This window comes from Drosophila bipectinata, chromosome XR, assembly GCF_030179905.1.
Source record: "Drosophila bipectinata strain 14024-0381.07 chromosome XR, DbipHiC1v2, whole genome shotgun sequence".
Lineage (NCBI taxonomy): Eukaryota > Metazoa > Arthropoda > Insecta > Diptera > Drosophilidae > Drosophila > Drosophila bipectinata.
Genome location: NC_091735.1, coordinates 7,708,627 through 7,734,437, shown reverse-complemented (window position 1 = coordinate 7,734,437; position 25,811 = coordinate 7,708,627). Strand labels below are relative to the sequence as shown.

Genomic DNA, 25,811 nt, shown 5'->3' with positions numbered 1-25,811 from the left:
AAAACTTCTGGATATTCATTGAATGACGTGTTGATGTCTGGCCCAGTTATTCAGCCAAAGTTACTGCATATTCTGTTAAGGTTCCGATGCCATCGGGTGGCCATTACTGGAGATATTTGTAAAATGTATCGTTGCGTCAGGGTTTTTCCTGAGGACAGCTATCTTCAGTGTATTCTTTGGCGGGATTCCACCCAGGATGAGTTACAGGTTTTTAAGCTGTTTTTTAACCTATGGAACGAAGCCTGCCTCATTTTTAGCAGTTCGGACAATGCATCAGTTGGCAGATGATGAGCAAATAATGTTTCCAAAGGGGGCCGAAATTCTGCGTCGCGACTTTTATGTGGATTATCTGCTTTCCGGAGGCGACTCTATAGATGAAGCTTTTAGCATAATGCAGCAAACATCCGCGATCCTTGCCAAAGGCCATTTTCGGTTAAGGAAGTGGTGCTCCAATGTTGCTGACGTGCTGGATAAGGTGTCTGAAGAAGATCGGGAGTCTTTCCTAAAGTTTGATGATGGTAGCAACTTAACAAAGACACTGGGTCTTGCTTGGGATCCTGCAACTGACCGCTTGCTATATTCTTTTGAAGGGATTCAGTCAATCTCAAAGCCCACTAGGCGCATTGTGCTTTCTTCAGTCGCTCGGCTTTATGACTCCTTAGGCCTTGTTGGTCCTGTAATTTCAAAGGCAAAGATCTTTCTCCAGAAACTGTGCCGTGAGAAGTTGTCCTGGGATGAAAGTCTTCCTCAAGCTCTTCACTGCGACTGGAATATGATTTGTAGCAGCTTTGTTAGTACGCAGCGCGCCGAATTCCGTAGATGGGTGCTAACATCGAAATCCGAGGTGGAGGTCCATGGATTCTGTGATGCCAGCATTGAGGCGTATGGGGCATGCGTTTATGTCGTGTCCAAGGGCGCAAGATCTGCACGCTATTTACTCTATTCGAAGTCTCGAGTTGCGCCGTTAAAGACTGTTACGGTGCCTAAGCTGGAGTTATCGGGGCCGAGTTGTTGGCTCGACTTATGTCGGAAGTAGAGCAGTTGAAGGTCTACGTTGGAAAGTATTTTTGCTGGTGCGATTTTGCTGTGGCTCTGTCTTGGATTCGAGAAGAACCCTCTCGGTTTAATGTTTTCGTCGCCAATCGAGTTTCGACCATTCAGAAGCTAACTAGAGAAATGGAGTGGCGGTATGTTCCCACTTCTTTGAACCCAGCAGATATCCTGTCGCGTGGTGCTCTTCCCAATGAATTGGTTGAGAATAAGCTGTGGTCTCATGGTCCTCCGTTTCTCATTGGATCCCAAGAGGCGTGGCCAACCGCGGTCCCATCTGAGAGATCAACCCTAGAGTTACGTGCAAGGGTCCTGCTCATTCAGTCTCCGTACGTGGATATAACAGCGGTTACTTAGTACGCTAATTCGTTTCCAGCACTGCAGAGGGTATTCGCGTACGTATAAAAGTTTTCTTAACGAATTCACCACCACGGTGTTACGGCTAGCGATATAAAATCTGGAACACAGCTGTTATTGCGGCTAGTGCAGCGTGTGCCGTTTTGGGAGGACTTAAAGGCTCTTAAAAATGGAAAAGACATAGCGGTATCCAGTGCCCTTGCCTCATCCTCTTCCTTCTTGGACAAATTTAGACTGTTACGCGTAGACGGTCGGCTAAAAAATTCGTCGTTGGATTTTGATAGTCAGCATCCAATTATACTTCCAAGAAGCCATCCAGTTACGCAGGCTATAATTGTTGACTTCCATGAGCGAAATTTACATACGGGACCTCGCGCACTGTTGGCAATTATTGGGTCCCAATATTGGCCAATTGGGGGGAAGAAAAACCGTGACGAAGGCAATACACAAATACATCCGATGCTTCCGGACTAAGCCTCGACTGTTGGAGCACATTATGGCTGATCTCCCGGAGCAAAGAGTTAGCGGTGTGGCTTTTTGTGGACCGTTCTATTATAAGCCGGAAGTGCGTAATAAGGCTCCAGTAAAATTTTACATTAGCATTTTCATTTGTTTTGCTACCAAAGCCGTCCACCTGGAGCTTGTAAGGGATCTGTCCACAATGTCTTTTTTGCAGGCTTTGAAGCGTTTTATATGCACCCGCCGAAGGCCTTAACATATTTGGTCTGACAACGCAACCAACTTTGTTGGAGCCAAAAACGAGCTAAAGGAGCTGCGCCGATTATTTCTAAGCGAAGAGCATCAACGGGCACTGCTGGAGTTTTGCGCTATGGAGTCCATCGAATGTCATTTTATTCCTCCTCGATCTCCGCATTTCGGTGGTCTGTGGGAAGCGGCTGTTAAAACCGCCAAGCACCATTTTTACCGAGCTGTCGGATCTGCAGTTCTGGGATTCGAGGAGCTGCGAACGCTGCTGTGCCATATTGGGGCTGTTATAAATTCACGACCCTTATTGTTTCTTTCAGAAAATCCTGCAGACCTTGATGTTCTGACCCCAGCTCATTTTTTAACTGGTGGTCCGTCAGTCAGCTTTATCGAGCCTGATGTCACAAAGCTGAACTTCAACCGGTTGGACAGCTGGCAGCGCGTGTCTTTCCTACAGCAGTCTTTCTGGTCCCGATGGAAGGAGGAGTACCTAAGTCTTCTCCAGCAGCGCTCCAAATGGCGCGCCTCCGGTCCTGCCTTGGCACTGAACGATGTGGTGAAATGAAATTTCATCATGTGGTGAAATCCGATGAAATGGCCGCTTGCGAGAATAATGGAGTTAATCCCTGTTCGGGATGGTATCTTTCGAGTGGCGGTGATAAAAACCTCATCTGGAATTACCAAGCGAGCAGTGACTAAGCTGTGCCTTTTGGGGCAAAAGGATGAAGTTGGAGTAGAAGCCCCAACTGGGGGGAGAATGTCGGGCCAAGCAGCAAGCAACTAATTTAAACACAACAATTAATTAGTAACTGATGTTTTGCTGGTCGCAAGCCGACTCTCTTTCGGCCGCTCGGCTTTGCTAATTCGGCGTTATAGTTAGCGAGCATCCGCTCAGCCTACTCTGCAAGGTTGGCGCCACTCTCGTCCATCTCCTTACTGCGCTCGCATCCTAAATTGGATTTCCCATATTTTCCATAAATCCTCATAAATCCTAATTTCATATGCGGCCTGAATAAAGTTATAACGTTGAACCTAATTAAATTCTGATTTTTAATTACGGCATTGAAAACGCTCAATGACCAAACACAAGGTTTCCATCGATCGACTTAAACCAGCTTACAAAGACGAAACGCCTCCGACACAGGACCAGACGACAGCGCCAACTGCCCAGACACCTGAGCAAGTGCCAAGATCAGGACGACGATTCCTAGCAAAGTTTTTTTTTCAACTGGAACTCTAGGAGGGGGTACTGTGGCAATCCTCATAAGTTCTCGTTAGAACGACCAAGCTCGATAACTCACGCGAGTATCGATATTGCGGAAGTAAATCTCCAAAGCGCACTCTCTCTCGCCTAACAGCTTCGACTCGATGTACGATTTTTCTGGGTTCAAATCTTCCTAAGGACTTCGAACCTTTTTTTTCTTATAACTATTATTTTTTATTTAAATTTAATTGTAGTATTAAAGAAAACAAGAAAGAAAAGCTAACTTCGGGCGGAGCCGAAGTTGATATACCCTTGCAGTTAACACCGGATATATATTGCAAACATCGGATATAGTTTGCCGATCCTTATGAAAATATTATAATAAAACCCAATTTATTATATTACAAAATCTAAAAAAAAGTCACAAACTTCTATCTTCAAAAATACCAAAGTTGGTATTTCTACCAAAAACCATTTCCGATCAATCAGTTATATGGCAGCTATAGGATATAGTCGGCCGATCCCAGTCGTTCCGACTTATATACTGCGTGCAAAGGAAAGAAGGGTGTGTGCAAAGTTTCAAGTCGATAGCTTTAAAAATGAGAGATTATTTCGCGTAGAAATAGACAAACAGACGGACATGCTCATATCAACTCAGGAGGTGATCCTGATCAAGAATATATATACTTTATAGAGTCGAAGATGTCTCCTTCACTGCGCTGCACACTTTTGGACAAAATTATAATACCCTCTACAAAGGTATAAAAATGGGTTCCAGAGCTGGAACCCGCCATAGAAAATTTTTATTTATATGAGATGTCCAATTTTTGTTCTTTATAATCTTTGCTATAAGATACTTTTTTATTAAAAAAATAGATAGATCCGATGATAAATTAGTTTCTGAAATCTAATTTTTATTTTATATCAGTAACAATGCCTCAACAAAGATACTTTTCGGATGAAGAGCTAGTCAGAATATTAGCATATCGTGACACTGGGATGTCTTTCCGTAAAATCACATAAAAAATGGAAAGTAAATGAATGAAATTTGCGAAGAAATAACCCTTCCAAATTCAAACTATGAAAATAATTCAGAGTTCAGATTATTAATTTTGGTGAAAAATTTTACGGAGATTCTTGAACATTTCAGCAAGAAATGCTGCCATCCATGTTTCGAAATTCCCAAAAAAGTTTTTTGAAGAAAGAAATATACTCTCTATGGGATTGCCTTAGAGAAATTAACTCAGGTTTATGATCTCAGCGTGCTATTAGCCACTAAACTTAAAGTTTCTGACCATATTTTCAAAAAAGTTGGTCAAAATAATTTAACGAGCCCTTTATTACTAAAAGCTTATACATTTTTTTGGTCGGCACGATACTGGAGTACGGTTCATGTGTCTGAAGTCCCCAATCGCATAGACAGGATCGCATAGAATCCGTACAAAAGAACTTCTTAACATTTTCACTTAGAGGTCTTAACTGGGATGCGAATCTTTATCTTCCATCTTAAAGTAGGATGGATACTAGTAGACTCCTACTAATAAACTTACCAAGTTTACCCAATCGTAGGACAATGCTGTGTGTAGTTTTTCTTCATAACCTAATCAATGGGGATATATAGAAGATAGCCAGCATTTGCTAAAACGCTTTAATTTGAACATTCCTAATGGAAGGACTAGAAACTTTAGTCCTCTATTCCTTAGCCATTGTAGTTCGACAAATGCACAGCACGACCCTTTTAGTGTCTTATGATCGAACTACAATGGTCTCTACTCTATAAAATAATTTTCCTGTTTAAAATATAGAATTTTAAATTTCCTTGCTAACTCCTCCTAACTTAATAAATTACAAATAGCTTAACATGCACTAATAAATCGTTTCTCAAGCGCTCCTCGGTTGTCTGGGCCTTTAGGCTTTATGATGAATGCCAGCTGATGCTCTAATTGATGCACAAGCCATTGCCAAAATTCTGAAAAACCGCGAACAAAAAAAATCTATCAGGGTAAACTTTTACCCTTAGTGGTAACACCAAGTACATTACTTCCTATGTACTATGTACTATGTGCTACAAAGAAAACTGGGCTGGAAGCAAAATACTATGGGTACAGCTAATAAGGCGGCTATCGCGCCCTATACCTGCCGCAAGGTCATTGGGCTTAAATGTGGTACATTTCCTAAAATAGTAAGATGGCTTTATACAGGGGCTACTAGACCTAACAAATTTCATAAGTAGGGAAAGATTTACGAAAACGAAGAGGATGGTGGAGGTCTGCATTACAGGTATTCTCCGTACCACACCAACTTTCGCCTTAGACATCATAGTAGATCTAATGCCTTTAGAGATATTGGGGGTCAAGGTAGCACGCTATCGGCAATCAGGCTATGAGGCGAGGCGGGTCTATGGAAAAGTACTAAAGGCACCAAAATGGGCTTATACCATTTCACGCTTATGGCCGTTACGGACTACTGTATACCCGCAGATCATACCACCTTAAGCTATAATGGGCCGCAAAAATCCTGGGTCCAGCGGGTTCCTTTCATATATACACGGATGGTTTGAATTTGAATGGCCAGGTGGGAGGCGGATTCCACTGCGAGCGTCTTTGTCTAAACGTCTCTTTCACACTTTCCGACCACTGTAGTGTGTTCCAAGCTGAAGTAATAGCTATCATGGAAGTACTTAGATTCCCAGCACTTGCTGGCATTCAAGAAACTATTTTTATCTTCTCTGATAGTGAAGCGGCATCAGGGCTCATGACGGATGTTCTTCGAACTCTAGGACTGTGAATCGCAGATCTGTCGCAGATCTTGCAACGAAATGGCGGAACAGCATGACATCCACCTCATATGGGTGCCCTGACATAGGAACCACGAGGAAAATTGCGCCGCTGACGAATTAAGAAGGGCAACCCACTTCTCCCGGAGAAAGAACTAGTAGGCATTTCCTTAGCAAAGTGTAGGCTGAAAGGCTCTTTTCGACCTGGTAGCACAGAGAAAATGGAGGAATCGACAGAACTGCAGAAATTTTCGCATGATATGGCCCATCCGCTTTAAAAAAAGATCAAGTGACATGCCCCCCCGCATTGACGCCTCAACCTCTTAGGTTAGATACTAATTGCTTGTCGACTTTAATATTGTGTAAATTTTCATGTTGTGCATGTTTAAGTGTTGTTTATCGTCAAACTTGTAAGTTATTGTTGGCGGGTGCATTGGAAGAGCCAGAGAAACCACGTCTCTAGATAAGCTAGCTCCAGCCAGACCTCTTCCGATAGGTGCACCATGAAAGAAAGGGTCATGGTCATAAGAACACACTCCCATCTTTGCCGTAACCATCGATCAACTCAGCTTTAAGCGCTTTGAGAAAGCTTTTATATTACCATTGTTAATTTATATTTATTTCTAAGAATTTTTTTATTTTTTGCTTGTTTAATTTAAAAGTTTTAAGGAATTTTAATAAATAGAAGCATTGTAGATGTTTTCATTTCTATACCCTTGCAGAGGGTATTATAATTTTGTCCATAAGTGTGCAACGCAGTCAAGGAGACATTTCCGACCCTATAAAGTATATATATTCTTGATCAGGATCACCTCCTGAGTTGATATGAGCATGTCCGTCTGTCCGTCTGTCTGTCTGTTTCTACGCGAATTAGTCTCTCAGTTTTAAAGCTATCGACTTGAAACATTGCACACACCCTTCTTTTCTTTGCACGCAGTATATAAGTCGGCACGGCCGGGATCGGTCGACTATACCCTATAGCTGTCATATAATTGATTGATCGGAAATGGTGTTTTTTGGTGTTTTTTGAGTAAGAGAGTTCAAATTTAACATGAAAGCTATTTTTCGAAAGGTAAAACATAACGACATGCCAAATTTCATAAGGATCGGCCGACTATATCCAATAGCTGCCATATAACTGATTGATCGGGAATGACCCAACTTTTGTGTTTTTGAAGATCGAAAGCTGGAACTTAGTACAGATTATATCTTTGGTCTGTTAATCCGACGTACCAAATTTTATAACGATCGGCTGACAATATCTTATAGCTGCCATATAACTGAACGATCGGAAATGGTTTTTGGTAGAAATACCAACTTTGGTATTTTTGAAGATAGAAGTTTGGGACTTTATTTTAGATTTTATATTATAAAAAATTGGGTTATATTATCATATTCTCGTAAGGATCGGCCAACTATATCCGATGTTTGCGATATATATCCGGTTTTAAATGCAAGGGTATATCAAATTCGGCTCCGCCCGAAGCTAGCTTTCCTTTCCTGTTTTATTTTTAATTCATTGTAGTCTCCTTTTAGGTCGATACACTTATTCCAGCAATTTTTCAACTTTTTGATCCCATCTGAAACGTAATTCTCCGGAAGGTCTGTAAAACAGCATCGATGATTTCCTCCTCTGCAGCATCGATGATTTCCTCCCGCGAGCTGAATTTTTTATTGATGAGTCATCTTTTGAGGTTTGGGAAGGGTAAAAGTCCGAGGGAGCCAAATCGGGCTAATAAGGTGCATGAGGAAGCATTTGGAGTCCTAAATCGTTGATGTTAGCCATGGTTGTAAAACTTGTGTGCCGGTACATTGTCCTGCAAAAAGAAAATTTTTTTCGCTTCATGTGAGGCCGTTTCGCAGCAGTTTTGGTCTTCAATCGCTCCAATAATGCACAGTAGTTCCCGCTATTGATGGTTTTTCCTTTTTCGAGATAGTCCACGAAGAGTATACCACGACAATCCCAGAAAACGGACGCCATGACTTTTCCGACCCGTTTAACCTCGCTCGGCCGCTTCGGAGCACTCGTGCCGGCTTTAGTCCATTGCTGAGCAGTCATTCGGTTTTCTGGTGTGTATTATTGGATGAAGGTTTCATAAACAATCACCAATCGACGCCAAAAATCCACCCGATTCCGCACCAGCATGCTGTATTTTTGGTCTGGAATCAGCATACGCGGCCATGCAGCACATACGGATAATTTTTCATCTACGAAATATCGCTCAAAATATGTCCTGTATGCTCAGTATGCCCTGTATGCTTTCGGCCTCTGCTAGCTCGCGAACTTTCACTTTCCGGCCAGCCAACACCATTTCATGGATTTCCTGTGTAACCGGTAGTGAAGTTTCGGCCACCGCGGAACTCTCGAATCCAATATTTCACGGTGTAATCTGAAGGAGAATGAGCCGCGTAGTATTTATCTAACTTTTGTTTAGATTCCGTCGCTGTTTTGCCTCTCAAAAAATAATGTTTTATTAGGGAACGAAAATCGTTTTTTTCCATGGTCAACATGATGTCAAACAAGTCAAAAACTATCAGCTGTCAAAACAAAACAAAGGACCGTATCGCCTTTATTTATTTGGTATAAATATATAATTTAAAACCGATATTTTCAAAATGAAAATAGCAAAATGACGAGAAGTGTATTTACTAATTTAATTAGATTTATAATTTACACCATATCGAATTAATTAACTTTACTTCGTCGGCTATTTTTTTTAAGCGTTTTTAGTTTCTAAACCAAGTACTCAGTTCGCCCAAAAACTTTTTTTTAATCGGCAACACGATTAAAATCGATAACAAAAATTTTCGTCAACTCAGTACCCGCAAAATCTAGGAGGCAAAAAATTCTTCTTCCTTTTTTTACACCGTTTTTTTATATGGAGTTTGATAGCTGTCATTTAATTGAATTTGGCCGTTATGACCAGTGTTGCCGTCAGCATGTTACAGAAAAAGGCTAGATTGATTATAAAAAAAGGATAGAAAAGGACAAAAATTAAAAAAAACGGACAAAAAACAAGACAAAATATTTTTTCCATAAATTTTATGTAATATCACTCTTTATGGGTGGCCAAATCGTTTAGAACATCGCCTTTCTTGCGTAGCCCAAACCTAAAAAAAAAAAAAACAATTTAAATAAATTTGTGATACAAAAGAGTATTAAAATATTTATCTCATCGATAAAATTGCATTTAAATTTTCTATTTGCAGTTGGTTGCGTAATTTGGTTTTTACCAAATTAGCTTGGCTAATAACACGCTGAACTTCTGCATTTGCACGACACATCCACTGCACCAGATACGGTGGATTTAGCCATGAATCACAAAACTTTTGCTTGTAAATTTCTTTTGGCATCTTTCCCGCACAAATTTCACAATAAAAGTAACAAATGGTATTAATCGATACATACGATTTACGATTACAACAGGGTTGCATTAATTATCAAGTGCTGCTATTAATATAAAAGTAATGTACATTTGGATTACTTTTCAGCACTTTACACAAAAATAAAGAGCAGATAAAAAGGCCAGGCCAAAATAAAAAAAGGACAGATAAAAGGCTAGGGGATGTTTTAAATTTTTTCGGGCTGACGCAGTTAAAAACCGGACAGATCTGTCCGGAAAAAAGGATATAACGGCAACACAGGTTATGACCGTAATGCGTAACTTGAAAATGTTAGTTCACACTGGAATCTAGGCGTGCAAAACTTTCATTGGTGTTGGTTGGCATACCCATGTAAATTTTTAAATGCGAATTTCGGTCTGAGCACTAGACTTCAAATAAAAAATATACATATCAATAAAAAATTATGCAAACAAATATGCAAAAGTATAATATATTAAGCAATAGAATTTTGTTGTTTTACAAAAATTTCCCTTTAGCGCCCTTTTATTATTTAACTGGAATTCTTGAGAGCTAGTGCCTTCTGCAAGTGTCTTATTTGCCTAGCAAGTCGAGCGTCAATCAAGGCTGAAATGTTTTCACACTCAAATATATTTTAACACATATTTATATATTTATATTTAAGCTGAAATGATTCTAAATAATTATTCATTCAAAGACGATTTCTAATTTGATTGTTTTTTTTCATATGTAAAAAAACTGGACCATAGGTTTTTTAATTTAAATACCAAATGGAAGAATTTTTGTATTGCAATACAATATAACTCTTTCCCTTTGTTTCAAAAACGAACAAAATAAATATTTTCTGTTTGACATGTGTGTATAAACTTTTCGATAATTACCTAATAATCGACGCCAGAATATATCATTCATCAATTAGAACACAAAGAAAATAAAATAATGTGTATAAAGACTGAAGAGGATGTCAATGAACAGAGAGTCAAATTTTCATGAAAAACGCACGTGTAGCTATTTGTTCAAAGTTAGCAACATAGATGAACAATTTGAGTACACGGAAAGTGATGCTACCTTTCCATTATTTTGCGTAGATCGACTCCATCTTGGTGAGCTGATCCAGTGTTTGACGTGTAAAACTCAATTTAAAAGTTACTCCTTTAGTGATATTTGCGCACATTACACTCAGTTCCACAATTGGGAAAATGCTGGCACTGTAAATATTTATAATTGCCTATATTGCACGGGCAACGTTCATTTTTATTTGCGATCAGCTCGAACGGATCCAGAAATTTTTCACTTTTGTAAACCTATAGAAAAAACTGATTAAACTTATCACAAGATGACAGATATGAGAAATAACCACTTTGATCTAGACTGTGATCGAAATTCTAATAACTCTGAGGAATCCGAATCCTTTGAGAATATTAATGAAGGACCAGAAGTAATTGTTTCAGAATCTCAAGGTACCAGTGAATTTTCTGGAATGGGTTCAATAAACCATGAAAATTATTCGGATCCTCTTCAATACTCAATAGAATGTCAAAAATCTTTCATCATAAATGCTTCAGATCAGTCTTCGACAAAGAAAGATTTAAAAGTCACCAACATTGGGCCATGCCATCCAAATTATGGGTTCGGGAAAAGATGGTCAAAATCGGAAGATGTCTTGCTGAAATCTTTAGTTGAGGAGCATGGAGAAAATTGGGAAATAATAGCCCCAAGTTTTAAGGATAGGCTAGAACAACAGGTACAGCAGCGATGGGCCAAAGTCTTAAATCCAGAGCTTATAAAAGGTCCATGGACGCGTGACGAAGACCAAAAAGTTATTGAACTTGTACGGAGCTTTGGACCCAAAAAGTGGACATTGATAGCGAGATATCTTAATGGGCGTATTGGAAAACAATGTCGTGAAAGATGGCACAACCATCTCAATCCAAATATCAAAAAATCAGCATGGACTGAAAAGGAGGACCAAATTATTTATCAGGCCCACACTCAACTTGGAAATCAATGGGCGAAAATAGCAAAACTCCTGCCAGGACGTACGGATAATGCTATAAAAAATCATTGGAACTCAACAATGCGTCGAAAATATGATGCGGCGCGAACGTCCAATAATTCCTCTGAAAATGACTTAAGGAGCTCAAGAACCCATCTTATTACTTTAATAAAATCTGGTGGCTTCAGTAAAGAACAATCACATTTTCAGCAGAAAAGAAATACTGAAGAGTTAGCTGACATTAAATTGGGTTTCAACTCTGAAGATAGTAAGAACTTATTAAATCCCTTGAAACAAAAATCTAGCCTAGCTGAACCTCATGGTATGATTCTATCGAGCGTTAATAATTCTGCTGGAAAACTGCCACTTGCTCGCCACACTCCCAACATATTAAAACGTTCCCGGATAAACATTCCTGGTCCAGAACTTCATACTTCGGGTGTGAACTGCAAACATGATAATACACCAATTAAACCTTTACCGTTCTCACCTAGTCATTTTCTCAAATCTCCATGTCTGACAACTTTTGAAGATATGCATTTTTGTGCTAGCACTCCAGTAATTAAGTTGTGTAATGGTGTTGGTAAAGAGATCAAGAAAGAAATGGGAAGCCCATCCATTGAAACGCCTCTTAAGGGTAAGATATTTAAAATATTTTTAAGGTATATAATATATATAATAGTAATAACACGGCGCGACGAAACAAAACTTTTTTTTTGTCCAACGAACCATTTCACCTTCTGCATAAACTTTGCTCTCCTGAACTTATTCAGAAGTGCAATTGCACTTATAAAAGAGTGCAATTGCCAGCACTGAAAACAATTTTTTAAAAGGAATATTTTATTATCAATGGAATGGAATTATTTTGAAATGGAACATACATATTTACAGTAGAGCTGTAAACAATTCTACCTTTTAAGAATCGATTATTTTCGATTCAATTTTTGAAAAGATCGATTAAATCGATTTAAAATCGAAAACGAAAAACAAAATTTTTTTTCCACGAAAAAAGCATTTTTTGCTTAAGACGTGGTGAGGAAAATAGAAAATTTACCTTTGCAAACAAAAATAAAATTCAATAACAATATATTTTGAGATATTTATTAGTTTACATAAGTTTTATAACTTTAAAATAATTTTTTCGGTTATTTACATTTATCCAATTCGATTCGCCTGAAAATTTTTTTTGTAAGTTGACCAAACTTTCCGAGGCATCGATTCCCTAAAAAAAGAATCGAGTTTTTCGCTCATCCAAAAAGATCGATTACATCAAATAAAAGATTGAATTGTTTACAGCTCTAATTTACAGCTCAAGTGAGACGCACCGAAAAACACGTGCTCAGCACCTTAGCCCATTCGGGCACTCAAACTTTGTTATAACAAGCATGATACTGATCAAGAAAATATGTACATATAGTTTATACAGGGTGGCCCACAAAAGATTTTCGTTCTAAAATACTATAAAAAAACAAGTATATATTAAAAAAAAAAAAATTCCATTTTTTTTATTGGATAAAACACCACTTCGTTCATAGTCTCTGAGGCTGCATCTGTTGGCTTTACAGAAACCCATTCGGTCGAGCCAATTTTTAAACACTTTTTCTATGTATGGCCCTCAATGGCCCTGATGGCGACTTCAACTTAGGTCGTCAACGGAAAACGCGTCATGCGGATGGTCATGCGGCTTAAGGGGAGGTTCTTTTGAATTTTTCCGAAAATTAAGCAAACTTTGAGAATGGATTGCGGGAAAATGAAAAGACATACGAACTTATGCTTTTGAACTTTTGATTCGTTGTTTATTAACGATTACAAAAAATATTCAATATTCAGGAAATTCAAAATGGCGGATCTCGTAGACCTCTATTTTTCTGCTTTGTCGAGTGTAGGGCCGCTGGTAGTGAACTTAAATTTGAAATGTATATAATTTATTAAAATTGATGGAATTTCCTATGACTTATACCTAACGACAATTAATTTTGGTAAAAATAAACCAACTTCATGGACGTTTAAAAAAAAAATTGACACTTTCTTTTTTTTTCAATTTGATCTCGTTTAAAAATTATAAATAAACAATTTTTTATGCCAATTTTAGGTATAAAGCATACAAAAAAGTACGTACTTTTAAATTTTTTGAATGAAGGAAATCGGATCAATAGAACGAGCCCTGTGCGCGACAAGAGCTTTGAAAACATGGTTCCGAGAAAAACGGGTTTAAAGTTTTTAGAAATTTTGCCTTTAGATAGCTTTCTTGTTATCATGGGTATGTTTGAAACGCTCTAGCTCAAGAAATACGCGTCGTATCGAAATATCCCTTGGCACGTATATTCTACACCAGTGGTGGGCACGAAATCTAACGGTCGGAGCCGCAGCTCGCCCAAACAACAAATTACAACAACAACCACCACCCTCGCGATGGTTGTCGTCGCGTTGTGCGCAAACGGACCCCTAATAATTGTTGTTGCAAACTCGGGACCGCGGGGTCGGGTCCGCTACCTGCCTCGGAATTTGTGTAGCATTGTTTTTGTAAATCTTCACGGCTCATTGATCGCGCGACTCGATCGTCTGGCCTTGAGCCTTGAGAGCCCGAGGAGCCATGGGCTTGCCCACCCTTGTCCTACACATATGTAACTTTCATTTTATTAAAAAAAAAAAAAACGATTTTTTCAAAAAAATCCAAAAGAACCTCCCCTTAAGCTGCTAAACCAATTAAATCGTATATGGCCTTAGACTGAGGTCTTTGTTTAAAATCCGTTGCAGGGAAGTGCGCGAAATGTCCAACTCTTGACCCAGGTGCCGAGTTGACGTCGACGGATTATCATTGACACTTTCGGCCACCGCAGCGATATTTTCGACCGACCGAACTGGACGAGCACGTAAGCGTCTTGTTTTATCCAGCAACGATCCAGTCTCACGCACACGAGTCACAAAACTATCCACAAACTGTATGGAAGGCGCTTTATTTTTTCCGAATTTTGACCGCAATTTTCTTGCAGTTTCGGTTGAAAACTCTCCACATTGGAAGAAAGTTTTTAATATTTCCCAATTTTTTTCGAGCGTAAACTTACTAAATACTAACTTCTATTACTCTAGTAAACTCATAGTAAATATCTGACACATTGACAATGATATTCAAAATGTCAAAGTCAAAATTATCAATAGTTTAAAAAGCAAACGCTAGATGGGCCACCCTGTATATATAAATATTTATATGTATAAAATAATAGATTAAAATAGTTTGATTAAAATTATAATACACTCCGCAAGAGTATAAAAAAACAAAAACATTCGTTTGGAACTCATTCATACATAGTTTTCTCTTTTTACTGAGACATCGGCCTTAAATTAAAATATTTCCAAACATAAAAAATCGTCAGTAGTGGCTCAAGTTTAAAATAGTCGATATATTTCTTATTTAAACACGAAAGGAAGGATTACTTAGGGGGGAACCCAAGTTGATATACCCTTGCACTTAAGATCGGATATATATGGCAAATATCGGATATAGTTGGCCGATCCTTATGAGAATTTCATTATAAGATCAATTTCTTGGAATAAAAATTAAAAAAAAAGTCCCAAGCTTTTATCTTTAAAAATACCAAAGGTAATCTTCAATTGCCCAATTATATATATCTATAATTGGATATATATATCTTCGCCTGATCCTTATGGAAATAGGAAGGTCGCACCGATTGGCCAAAAGTAGAATCCATATAATCTAATTCCAAGTGTCAAACTTTGAAAAACATAGTTATGTTAGTTACATAGTTAGTTCGATTAATCCTTTATATGACAACTTTAGGATATAGTCGGCGATTCCTAAATCTAAATTTGACATCGACAATTTTAAAACTGAGATAGACAGAAACTGATTTTGCATAGAAAGAGAGAGACAGAAAAAAAATGTTTAGTAAAAACAAGAAGCGACGGCCATAGCCGAGTTTCCCGACTATTATATACACGGTACTCATCTCTTCCAATCACACTCTAAGCAACCTTTAAAGCAGTGGTCGGCACGGCCCTATCTCGAGGGCATAGGAAATTTCTCTGCCCGAGCTCTGCCACACACACACACAGTATAAATGTGTGAAACGTCATGCTTACATCCTACTTTCTGCTATTCGTTACTAACACTAATGCGTTCAAATCATATCCATGTATTGAGGTGCCGACCACTGCTTTAAGGGGTTATATACAGTTGTACCGCCCAAAAATATGGATTTTTATCGATTTTTTTTTGACACCATAGAAAATATTTATGAAAAATGTTTTACCGACGTTGTTTAGTACATGTTTCTGGGTACTTAATTAAATTTTTTCATAAAAAAATATTACATAACAAAAATGTTATAGCCGAATTCCCGGATCGTCTTTTTTCGATGGTGTCTTGCGGTGGACAAGATTTCTCGAAAACGGTTCATCCGAAATCCAAAATTCAAAAAAGTTTAGTTAGTATATTGTATTGTCTAGTCCGTGAACGAGGGATTTTTAAAAATTTTGATTTAAAAAAAAATGGCGACGTTTTTAAGAAAAAATGTACTTTTTCAACGTATAAGATTTTTGTTTTTTGTGCTTTAAAAAAGGAGTTTTCAAATAAATTGAAAATCCCTTGTTCACGGACTAGCTAATATCATAATAAATAAGTGGTCAAAAATTGGTGTTGATCGGATTAGTAGTTTTTTAGTAATCGTGTCCACCGCAAAGGTAATTTCCCAAAAAAAAGATTCTGAGATAATCGCGTTTAAAGTTTCAAGTTTGTTCAAGTTTTATATGCAGATAGTGCGCTATAAATAGCTACAGCTTCGGTTTTAATGCTCCGATCGTTATGAATTTTTGTGAGAGTATTCCCAATAAAATATACTTAAAGAATATGCAATAAAATCAATAAATGCAATAAATCGATTTTTTCATATATCACAACTGTATATAACCCCTTAAAGTTAAAAGTAATTGATTCTGCAATTCATTTTTTTTTTGTTCGCTTTGAGTGCCGAAATCAAAACTAAACCTAGTAACAGGATCTCATGTTTCTCATGTAACTGTCTTTTTTATCACCTCATATTTCGTGGTGTCGAAGTTAGGTGTAAGTTTGTGGGGAAAAACTACATTCTGGAGGACCACTTTGTCTTCGATGTTTACGTTTACTTTCTTTGCTCTCTTTCTTTTGTCTTCCATTTCTCTTCCTGTTTCTTTATTTACACAATCTCTATCCCTTTCTGCTGAATCGGCAAACTCTCTTACTAAATCTTGTATTCTGTTGAACATTAATTCTGTTGGAGGCGTGCCTGTCGTCCCATAAGGCGTGATATTGTACATGAGTGTAAAGGTTTGGATTTCATATTTTAGGTCCTTATTGTGCATATGGGCTATCTTAATAAGCTTGACTAGGGCTTTGTTTATATTTTCTACTTCACCATTTGTCTGTGGCCAATAAGGTGGTGTTGTGATTTGCTCAATGCCGCACGATTTGCAAAAGTTCCGAAATTCCCCGCTTATGTATTCCCTACCATTATCAGTCCGCAACTCCTTTGGGTAGCCCAGCCTACTTAAAATGTCCTTGCATGCTTCAATAATTATTGAGAGTCATCAGTTTCACGTTTAAGTGACCAGCAGTAGTTAGCTATCATACTAACATGGTTTTTTCCTGCGAACCGTTTTTCAATCATTGATATTTCTTGGTAAAATCGTTCACCTTGTTCGTCACTCAATTTACCAAGATTGTCCGGGAAAAATTCCAAATGAGAATGCAAAAAATGAATTTTAATTGACATATTGCATCCCATTGACTCTTCTTATAAACGCAAAAGATCATGCAAACATTTTTTTTTTAAACATTGATAGCATTTTTAAGCATTGATAAAAGCTATGAAATCAATAAAAATAAGACTGACAAGAATAATCTTCCATTGAGTTTCTATCTTTCTGTTAGCTTACATACTGGTACTTACATACTGTTACGGTGCGCTCGAATTTGAATTGACTTGTTTTGGGAAAAGCGTAATAACTTCAACAATTTTCATAATTTCGTAATGAAATTGGTCTGGTTTTATTCAGGATTAATGAGACAATATTAATATGTGTTAAGAATGATACCATTTCTTGAAAGTTGTACCGAAAAAATGGCGTCAAAGTTTGAAAAACGTGACAAAAATTCAAAAAAGTCAGTTTCTTTTGTAAAATTTGTATCCTTTCTGTTTAAATAAATTGAAGATGTATTTTTTTTTCAAAAGCTACAACATTTAACTATTGAAAAACATAAAAAAATTTAAAGACGGGCTAAAATTGCGCGTTCAGGAATTTTTAAGAGCAAAACACTTTCGAAAAACCGTTTTTTTCAAAATAAATCAAGATTTGAGGGTGTAGGAAAAATTTCAAACATGGTTTTATACTATACTCGACCTAATGAACAATTCCTACTAGGTCTCTTCAAAAGTTCCTCCAACTTTTATTTTTTTGTCGCACTGTATAATTGGTTGTGATGTACCTAGAGCAGTGATCGGCACTCAATATATTGATATGATTTTAACGCATTAGTATTAGTAACGAAAATCAGAAAGTAGGATGCAAGCATGACGTTTCACACACTTATACTGTGTGTGTGTGTGGCAGAGCTCGGGCAGAGAAATTTCGTATGCCCGCGGGATAGGGCCGGGCCGACCACTGACCTAGAGTAATAGTCTATGAGAACTAACATGTATGTATTCATTATTCAAAAGTGGCCCTAGTAGGTCTGTTGCGACTGACGGAAATGGCCACGGACCATCTGGAAACTCTGTTCTCTTCATTGGCGGCAGATTTGTCGCTTGGGATACTAGGATGCAGTCTAGACAATCCTTCACAAATTTCTAAGTGTTCCGGTCAATTTGGGCCCACCATACCTTAGTCGTCGCTTCATTGCCGATTCGCCCGGTGGACTTCATGGGCAAGCACTAGAGGGCTGCATGAATAGCTAAAAAACTACATTTAAATGGACAACCTTGAAAATGAAAATTAATGAATGAGTGAGTGCGACTGTGTAGGTCTCACTCGCACAACATTGGGGGGATGAAACCCGAATTGAATGAGGTAGAGTTACAGTTCGCATTCGAATTGTTTCGAATGCATTCTAGAATGTACGATAGAACCATGCATATTTTCCTGTATTTTTAGACGCTGTTAATAAAATAATTCAAAAGTGGAAGTAAGTCATTATTTTTTTTCAGAAATATTCATTGTTATGTTGTATATTTTATTTTACATATTATACTTATAAGAATATAAAAATTTATTCAATATTTATTAATAAATATTTTTCCAGCACAATTTTGCCGCTATAAGAAATTTTGTAAAATAATTTAATTTGGAAAAACTTAAGAAAACTTAACAAACAAGAAAGGAAAGCTAACTTCGGGCGGAGCCGAAGTTGATATACCCTTGCAGTTAAAACCGGATATATATCGCAAACATCGGATATTTTTGGCCAATCCAGATGAGAATATGATAATATAATCCAATTTATTATAAAATCAAAATCTAAAAAAATCCCAAACTTCTATCTTCAAAAATACCAAAGTTGGTATTTCTACCAAAAACCATAGACGCAAGACGTATTATTTTTCCAAAAATAGCTCTCGTGTCAAATTTGAACTCTCTAACTCTGTAAACACAAAAGTTATACCATTTCCGATCGTTCAGTTATATGGCAGCTATAGGATACAGTCGGCCGATCCCGGTCGTTCCGACTTATATACTGCGTGCAAAGGAAAGAAGGGTGTATGCAAAGTTTCAAGACGACAGCTTTAAAACTGAGAGACTAGTTCGCGTAGAGACAGACGGAAATGCTCATATCAACTCAGGAGGTGATCCTGATCAAGAATATATATACTTTATAGGGTCGGAGATGTCTCCTTCACTGCGTTGCACACTTTTGGACAAAATTATAATACCCAATTATAAAAAGGGTATAAAAACACTATAAAAAAGGAAGTAATAATAACAGTTAAAAATCATAAGTAAAAAAACACTTTCATTATAATACACCTTTCGGTTAATTCCTTCATTATTAAAGAAGTATTAAAAGAAGCGTTTTGCTCAACAGAAGAAAATAAATGAATGCGTAGAATGTGTTAAAAACCATTCGAGACATTTGGCTGCATTCCTCATTCCAAAAGCACTCTTACTTCCCACCCCAACTCACTCGGTTTCAAAGCAAGAGAATGCCTATGAGTTAAAATGCTCTTTTACTCGCTCACTCAATTCGTTGTATCTCTACCACTCATTCATTCTATTCCATCCGGAAGTATTCTATGGGTGAGGCAATAAGAATGTAGACCGGCAGACCTCTAGCTAGCACCAACACCATGCGCCTTAGTGCCGTGGGGATGACAATGCGTACTCCTCTTAGGATGATGGTTCCAATGGTACAGTTGATGTGAGGTTGCAGGCTCAGGGTTCATCTGTTGAAGGCACATCATTGCGTCGACGACTTCTTCATCCTTAGCGCTGTTTTCGGCGATTTCGGACATAGCTATTGGTATGGGTGCGGCGTTCTCAAAAACTCGCAGTATGTTGTTCGCTTTTAATGTCATAAAAAGTAGATAGTCCTCCTTCACAGAAACGGGATAAACAATCAGCTATAATCGCTTTGCCCGTTTTATACAATTTTTCAATTAAAGCAGTACTGCTCCCAAAGCAACAGGGCTCGCATCAGCTATCAGTCGAGTTTTATTTTTAGGGTCAAAGTATGAGCGACTTGGAATCTTAGCTAACGCTAACTTTAACATTAGGTCCCCAAAGAAACTTTTGATCCACCTTTAACAACACCCGTAACGGTTCAGTTAGATCCTCCAGGTCTAGAATAAACTTCCCCACGTACGTGACAAAATCCAGGAAACTACGCGTTTTTTCTTTGTCTTTGGGAGCGCGAAATGAACCAATCGCCAAAATTTTCTCCGGATCTATTTCAATCACTTTGTTTGTCAAAATATGATCCAGGAATTTTATTCGTTTTGTCTTTTAAATACACTTTTTTTTGTTTAAAAGTACATTGTACTTTTAAAAAATATCGGAAAGATCTCCTCGAACCGTCTTTAAAAAATTTCTGTAGCTGTGTTTATGCCAAACATGAATCTTTTGCATCTGAATAATCCTCGATGTGTTATAAAGGTTGTTATTTGTGTACTTGATTCCTCTAATTCTAATTGATGGTACGCGTCTTTCAGATGCAACCGTGAAAACAGTTTTGCATCCTTCACCCTGGTCATGAAAGCTTCGAAAGCACGTAACGGGTAATTTTCCCTGCGGATTGCGCGATTGGCCTGTCTCATATCCAAACATAGTCGGACTTCGACGTTTTCTATTAATGCCATGGGTGAGATCTAAGGACTGGGGCCACTAAACGGTTCGATTATATCCAGCTTGCGTACTTTCTCCAGGTTGGCTTTGACTTTTTCTTTCAACGCAACAGGAGTGCGTCTCGAAGGTTGTTTCACCGGATCTATTCTCAAACATGTAGAATCTACATTGTAGATCTATTGACAGTTTTACGCTAATACCCACTAGTCTAATCTCACTTAAGAAACGACGTGACTGCTTCAATGTGATTTACCGGTAACCCTACTCGCAAAATATTTAATTTAGTTGCAGTTTTCCGTCCAAGTAGTGATTGTCATTTAAATTGTTTTTGAGTCTCATACGAATATTGAAAACCGTTGCTTTTCTTGACTGTAGATCCATCCAATCGTCCTGCGAGATAACATAAAATTGACATAAAATTGTTTTTTTGTTTGGTTTGAGACTCTGCCTCTTACCACTGTCAGATAATTCATTATTCGTTTATTCAACCTTTGTTAAATATACTGTTCGCTTTTTTTTTTATACCCCTGTAGAGGGAATTATAATTTTGGTCAAAAGTTTGCAACGCAGTGATGGAAGGAGATAGAAGTTTGGGACTTTTTTTTTTTTTTAGATTTTTTATTGTAATAAATTGGTTATATTATGATATTATTATAAGGATCGACCAACTTTATGTTTCCGGTTTTATCTGTAAGGGTATATCAACTTTGGCTCCGCCCGAAGTTACCTTTATTTATTTTTTTTTTATACCCTTGCAGAGGATATTATAATTTTGTCCAAAAGTGGGCAACTCAGTGAAGGAGTCATCTCAGACCCTATAGAGTATATATATTCTTTATCAAGATCACCTCCTGAGTTGATATGAGCATGTCTGTCTGTCCGTCCGTCCGTCAGTCCGTCTGTCTTTTTCTACGCAAACTAGTCTCTCAGTTTTAAAGCTATCGACTTGAAACTTTGCACACACCCTTCTTTCTTTTGCACGCAGTATATAAGTCGGAACGACCAGGATCGGACGACTATATCCTATAGCTGCCATATAACTGATTGATCGGAAATGGTATAACTTTGGTGTTTTTAGAGTTAGAGTTCAAATTTTACATGAAGAGTTTTTTTGGCAAAATAATACGACATGCCTAACTTCATAAAGATCGGCCGACTATATCCTATAGCTGCCATATAACTGAATGAACGGAAATGACCTAACTTTTGTGTTTTTGAAGATAGAAATCTGGAACTTAGTAGATTATATTTTTGGTCAGTTGATCCAACCTACCAAATTTTATAAGGATCGGCCGACTATATCATATAGCTGCCATATAACTGAACGATCGGAAAAGGTTTTTGGTAGAAATACCAACTTTCGTATTTTTAAAGATAAATGATGTGACAATATTCTCATAGGGATCGGCCAACAATATCCGGTGTTTGCGATATATATCCGGTTTTAACTGCAAGGGTATATCAACGTCGGCTGAGCCCGAAGTTAGCTTTCCTTTCTTGTTTTTTTTTTTGTTTATATTTATCTTTCTTTTTCTTAAAATCGTCATTAGCTTCGTTTATCACTCCCTCGCCTTCCCCTTATCCGTGTTCTCATTCTCTTAACCCAACTGAAACACCAAAACCAAGCGAAAGAGGCGATGCAAAAAAAAAAAAAAACGGGTTCGATTGAATAAATTTTAAAAAAATTAAATTTTTTCTTTCATGTACGTGACCTATTTTTATTCATCGATTTTGTTCAAATTTATAGTGGTTATGATTACCTATAGCAATTTTAATTTAACTTCCATTTAGTTTACCTCGTCGCCAATGTAACACTGCACCACTTCCATAAATTTACACGCGGAATTATACTTTTAACAATGTTCTTAGTTTCCACTCTCCAATCGCTTCGAGTGCCGAAATCAAAACTAAACCTAGTTACATATAAGAATATAGGGAGAGAGAAATACGCTGAAAAGCGTAAATGCTGGCTTCGCATCTCGCGGCCGGTTCCCACACTACTTTGGCGGTTACTTTTGCGCTTGGGAAAAAAACAACCGAAGCCCCCTACTACCCCCTAAGAAAGCAGAATAAAAAAAACTGTGTGTGTCAGACTCACGCACGGCAGAAGTGAAACTTCTAAGTTGGTTTTTCCATGCATGCGAGCCCCAGTTTAGATCTCTCCCCCCTCTCTCGTGTTGAATTCAGGTTTCCATATTTGTTTTTTTCAATCTATTTTATATTCCGATTAAAAAGCGTATTGATGACAGAAAGTACGCGATAAACCAATTTACCGGAGCTGTGTAATAATTACGAGTTTAGGAAATTTTCTATTCGAACCCACACGCTAACAAGGTTAGGTATTCAAAATCCCCCACTCGTGAGGTATTTCATCGTACATTTATGTGATATATTTATACTCTTGAAGAGGGTATTATAATTTCCAAAAGTGTGCAACGCAGTGAAGGAGACATCTCCGACCCTATAAAGTATATATATTCTTGATCAGGATTACCTACTGAGTTGATATGAGCATGTCCGTCTGTCCATCTGTCTGTCTGTCTTTTTCTACGCGAACTAGTCTCTCAGTTTTAAAGCTGTCGTCTTGAAACTTTGCATACACCCTTCTTTCCTTTGCTCGCAGTATATAAGTCGGAACGACCGGGATCGGCCGACTGTATCCACCCTGCCATATAACTGAACGATCGGAAATGGTATAACTTTTGTGTTTACAGAGTTAGAGAGTTCAAATTTGACACGAGAGCTATTTTTGGAAAAATAATACGTCTTGCGTCTATGGTTTTGGTAGAAATACCAACTTTGGTATTTTTGAAGATAGAAGTTTGGGATTTTTTTAGATTTTGATTTTATAATAAATTGGATTATATTATCATATTCTCATCTGGATTGGCCAAAAATATCCGATGTTTGCGATATATATCCGGTTTTAACTGCAAGGGTATATCAACTTCGGCTCCGCCCGAAGTTAGCTTTCCTTTCTTGTTTGTTAAGTTTTCTTAAGTTTTTCCAAATTAAATTATTTTACAAAATTTCTTATAGCGGCAAAATTGTGCTGGAAAAATATTTATTAATAAATATTGAATAAATTTTTATATTTTTATAAGTATAATATGTAAAATAAAATATACAACATAACAATGAATATTTCTGAAAAAAAATAATGACTTACTTCCACTTTTGAATTATTTTATTAACAGCGTCTAAAAATACAGGAAAATATGCATGGTTCTATCGTACATTCTAGAATGCATTCGAAACAATTCGAATGCGAACTGTAACTCTACCTCATTCAATTCGGGTTTCATCCCCCCAATGTTGTGCGAGTGAGACCTACACAGTCGCACTCACTCATTCATTAATTTTCGCCTCAGCATTCTATCTCAATTCATTTTTAAGGTTGTGCATTTGAATGTCGTTTTTTAGCTATTAATGTAGAACTCTAATATGTATATATATATATATTAACTATGCAATACCCGAGGCACCAACATATTTTGTAAATAACGGTACTACAAAAGAGATTATAATGCAGCAATTTTTATCACATAGCAAAAGAAAACATTATACATTTATGACGACAAACATTATACACTCAATACATAAAAAATTAACTGTGAATATGAAAAATAAGCAAAAATGCACATATAATTATTTGTGTGAGGTATGTTTAAATGATATTTTGCCCCTCACTCATAAAAATTTTAAATTATGTGTTAATAAGAACTTATGGAAGACCGGTATAAATTGTAAATAATATGTTTTAAAGAACTTATGGAAGACTAAATCAATTCCTACTAGGGGATCGATCGGTAAACATGTAAATGTATCATGTGAATGGATTTATATGGGTACCACTGATCTAAAGTAATACAAAACATAAAGGTTCGGATCCGCCCGATGTAAAATAAATTTTTTTTTGTTCATAATAAAAATCTATTTCAAATCTATTTTATACCCATAGGAAAAATTGGACCACGGACTCCAACGCCCTTTAAAAATGCACTCGCAGCCCTACGCAAAAAAAGGCACGGTCGACGATATGAACCGTCTAGTCCGTCAAGTCTAGTGGAAGATCTTGCTGAAATTATCAATGAGGAACAACTGAACGATTCACAAACTTCTCAAAATAACAACAACGTTAAACAAAACATAACTCAAAATATTTTGTTTAATGCAGAAAAAAACTTAAGTGTACGGTCTCCACATCTGACGCGTGCGAGGAAATCTTTACTTTCAGCTTGGACTACAAATCAACTTTCCAATGTGGTATATAGCAAAAAAACACAACCCTTTGAAACAGAAACTCCTAGTAAAATTCTTACATCGCCTAGCAACTTTATGAAAGATCCTCTATGTAGCGAACAGGACTTACCGTTCGATGAAGGCAGAAAAGAAAACAGACCATACCATAAGCCTCGTGACTTCTCAAGTGAAAACATCATTGATCCGAAATGGGCACAAGTAGCTTGTGGAAAAACCAAAGATCAGCTGTTTATGGAAGAGCAAGCATATGCGTGTCTTAAAAATTTTTCTTGTTTGCCACGTTCTCTGAAATTTGAAAAGCACAAGTGTAACTATATTTTAAATGAACAGTTTTTATAAATGTAAAATATTTGTAACTTTTATTTGCATATAATTTGTATATAATGAAAAATTCACTATGCAGATATAATATTTACGAAATTTCCAATAAAAAATGTAAACCCAATTATATTTTTCGTTTTTGCCGATTTATATCCTTTTTTGTCAAAAGTATCGCAGTGAAAAACACTTCTCTATAAAGCACTGATCGGCACACAATACATTGATATGATTGTGATGTATTAGTGAAAAGATTTATGAAAATGTTTATGTGTTTTTGTGCTCGCTTAAGCGGGTCAGCGGGAGCTCGAGAATTCGAGTATATATGCACGGGCGTAAAATTGTGTTTTGCCTCTAGATTTGTGCATATATAAATTTATACAAAAATACACTTTATGTATTTACACTGCTGGTCTTGGGTTAGACGCACTCAGTTTTCCAAACAAATT

The 25,811-nt window shown here is 37.2% G+C and overlaps 2 protein-coding genes and 1 long non-coding RNA gene across 3 annotated transcripts; 2 read left to right on the top strand and 1 right to left on the bottom strand.

Moving 5' to 3' along the window:
- Nucleotides 1–9,118: 9,118 nt before the first annotated feature.
- LOC138927817 (uncharacterized) lies at nucleotides 9,119–9,711 on the bottom strand. The gene is made up of 2 exons (XR_011444295.1): nucleotides 9,327–9,711; nucleotides 9,119–9,203 (listed from the first exon to the last, which is right to left on the bottom strand). It is a non-coding gene; the product is annotated as an uncharacterized lncRNA (long non-coding RNA).
- A 705-nt stretch (nucleotides 9,712–10,416) lies between these two features.
- Nucleotides 10,417–10,779, top strand: LOC122321378 (uncharacterized). Its single transcript, XM_043211245.2, has one exon. The coding sequence runs from the start codon at nucleotides 10,417–10,419 to the stop codon at nucleotides 10,777–10,779; it is 363 nt and encodes a 120-aa protein (XP_043067180.1).
- A 12-nt stretch (nucleotides 10,780–10,791) lies between these two features.
- Nucleotides 10,792–25,494, top strand: Myb (proto-oncogene like protein Myb). Its single transcript, XM_017245759.2, has 2 exons — nucleotides 10,792–12,088; nucleotides 24,743–25,494. Exons 1-2 carry the CDS (start codon nucleotides 10,792–10,794, stop codon nucleotides 25,381–25,383), a joined length of 1,938 nt encoding a protein of 645 aa, XP_017101248.2. The 3' UTR covers nucleotides 25,384–25,494.
- The last annotated feature ends 317 nt before the right edge of the window (nucleotides 25,495–25,811 follow it).

Coding starts and splice junctions, on each gene's coding strand:
- LOC122321378 (XM_043211245.2), top strand. CDS start 10,417: ATGTCAATGAACAGAGAGTCAAATTTTCATGAAAAACGCACGTGTAGC.
- Myb (XM_017245759.2), top strand. CDS start 10,792: ATGACAGATATGAGAAATAACCACTTTGATCTAGACTGTGATCGAAAT. Junction 12,089..24,742: donor CATTGAAACGCCTCTTAAGG/GTAAGATATTTA, acceptor TTATACCCATAG/GAAAAATTGGACCACGGACT.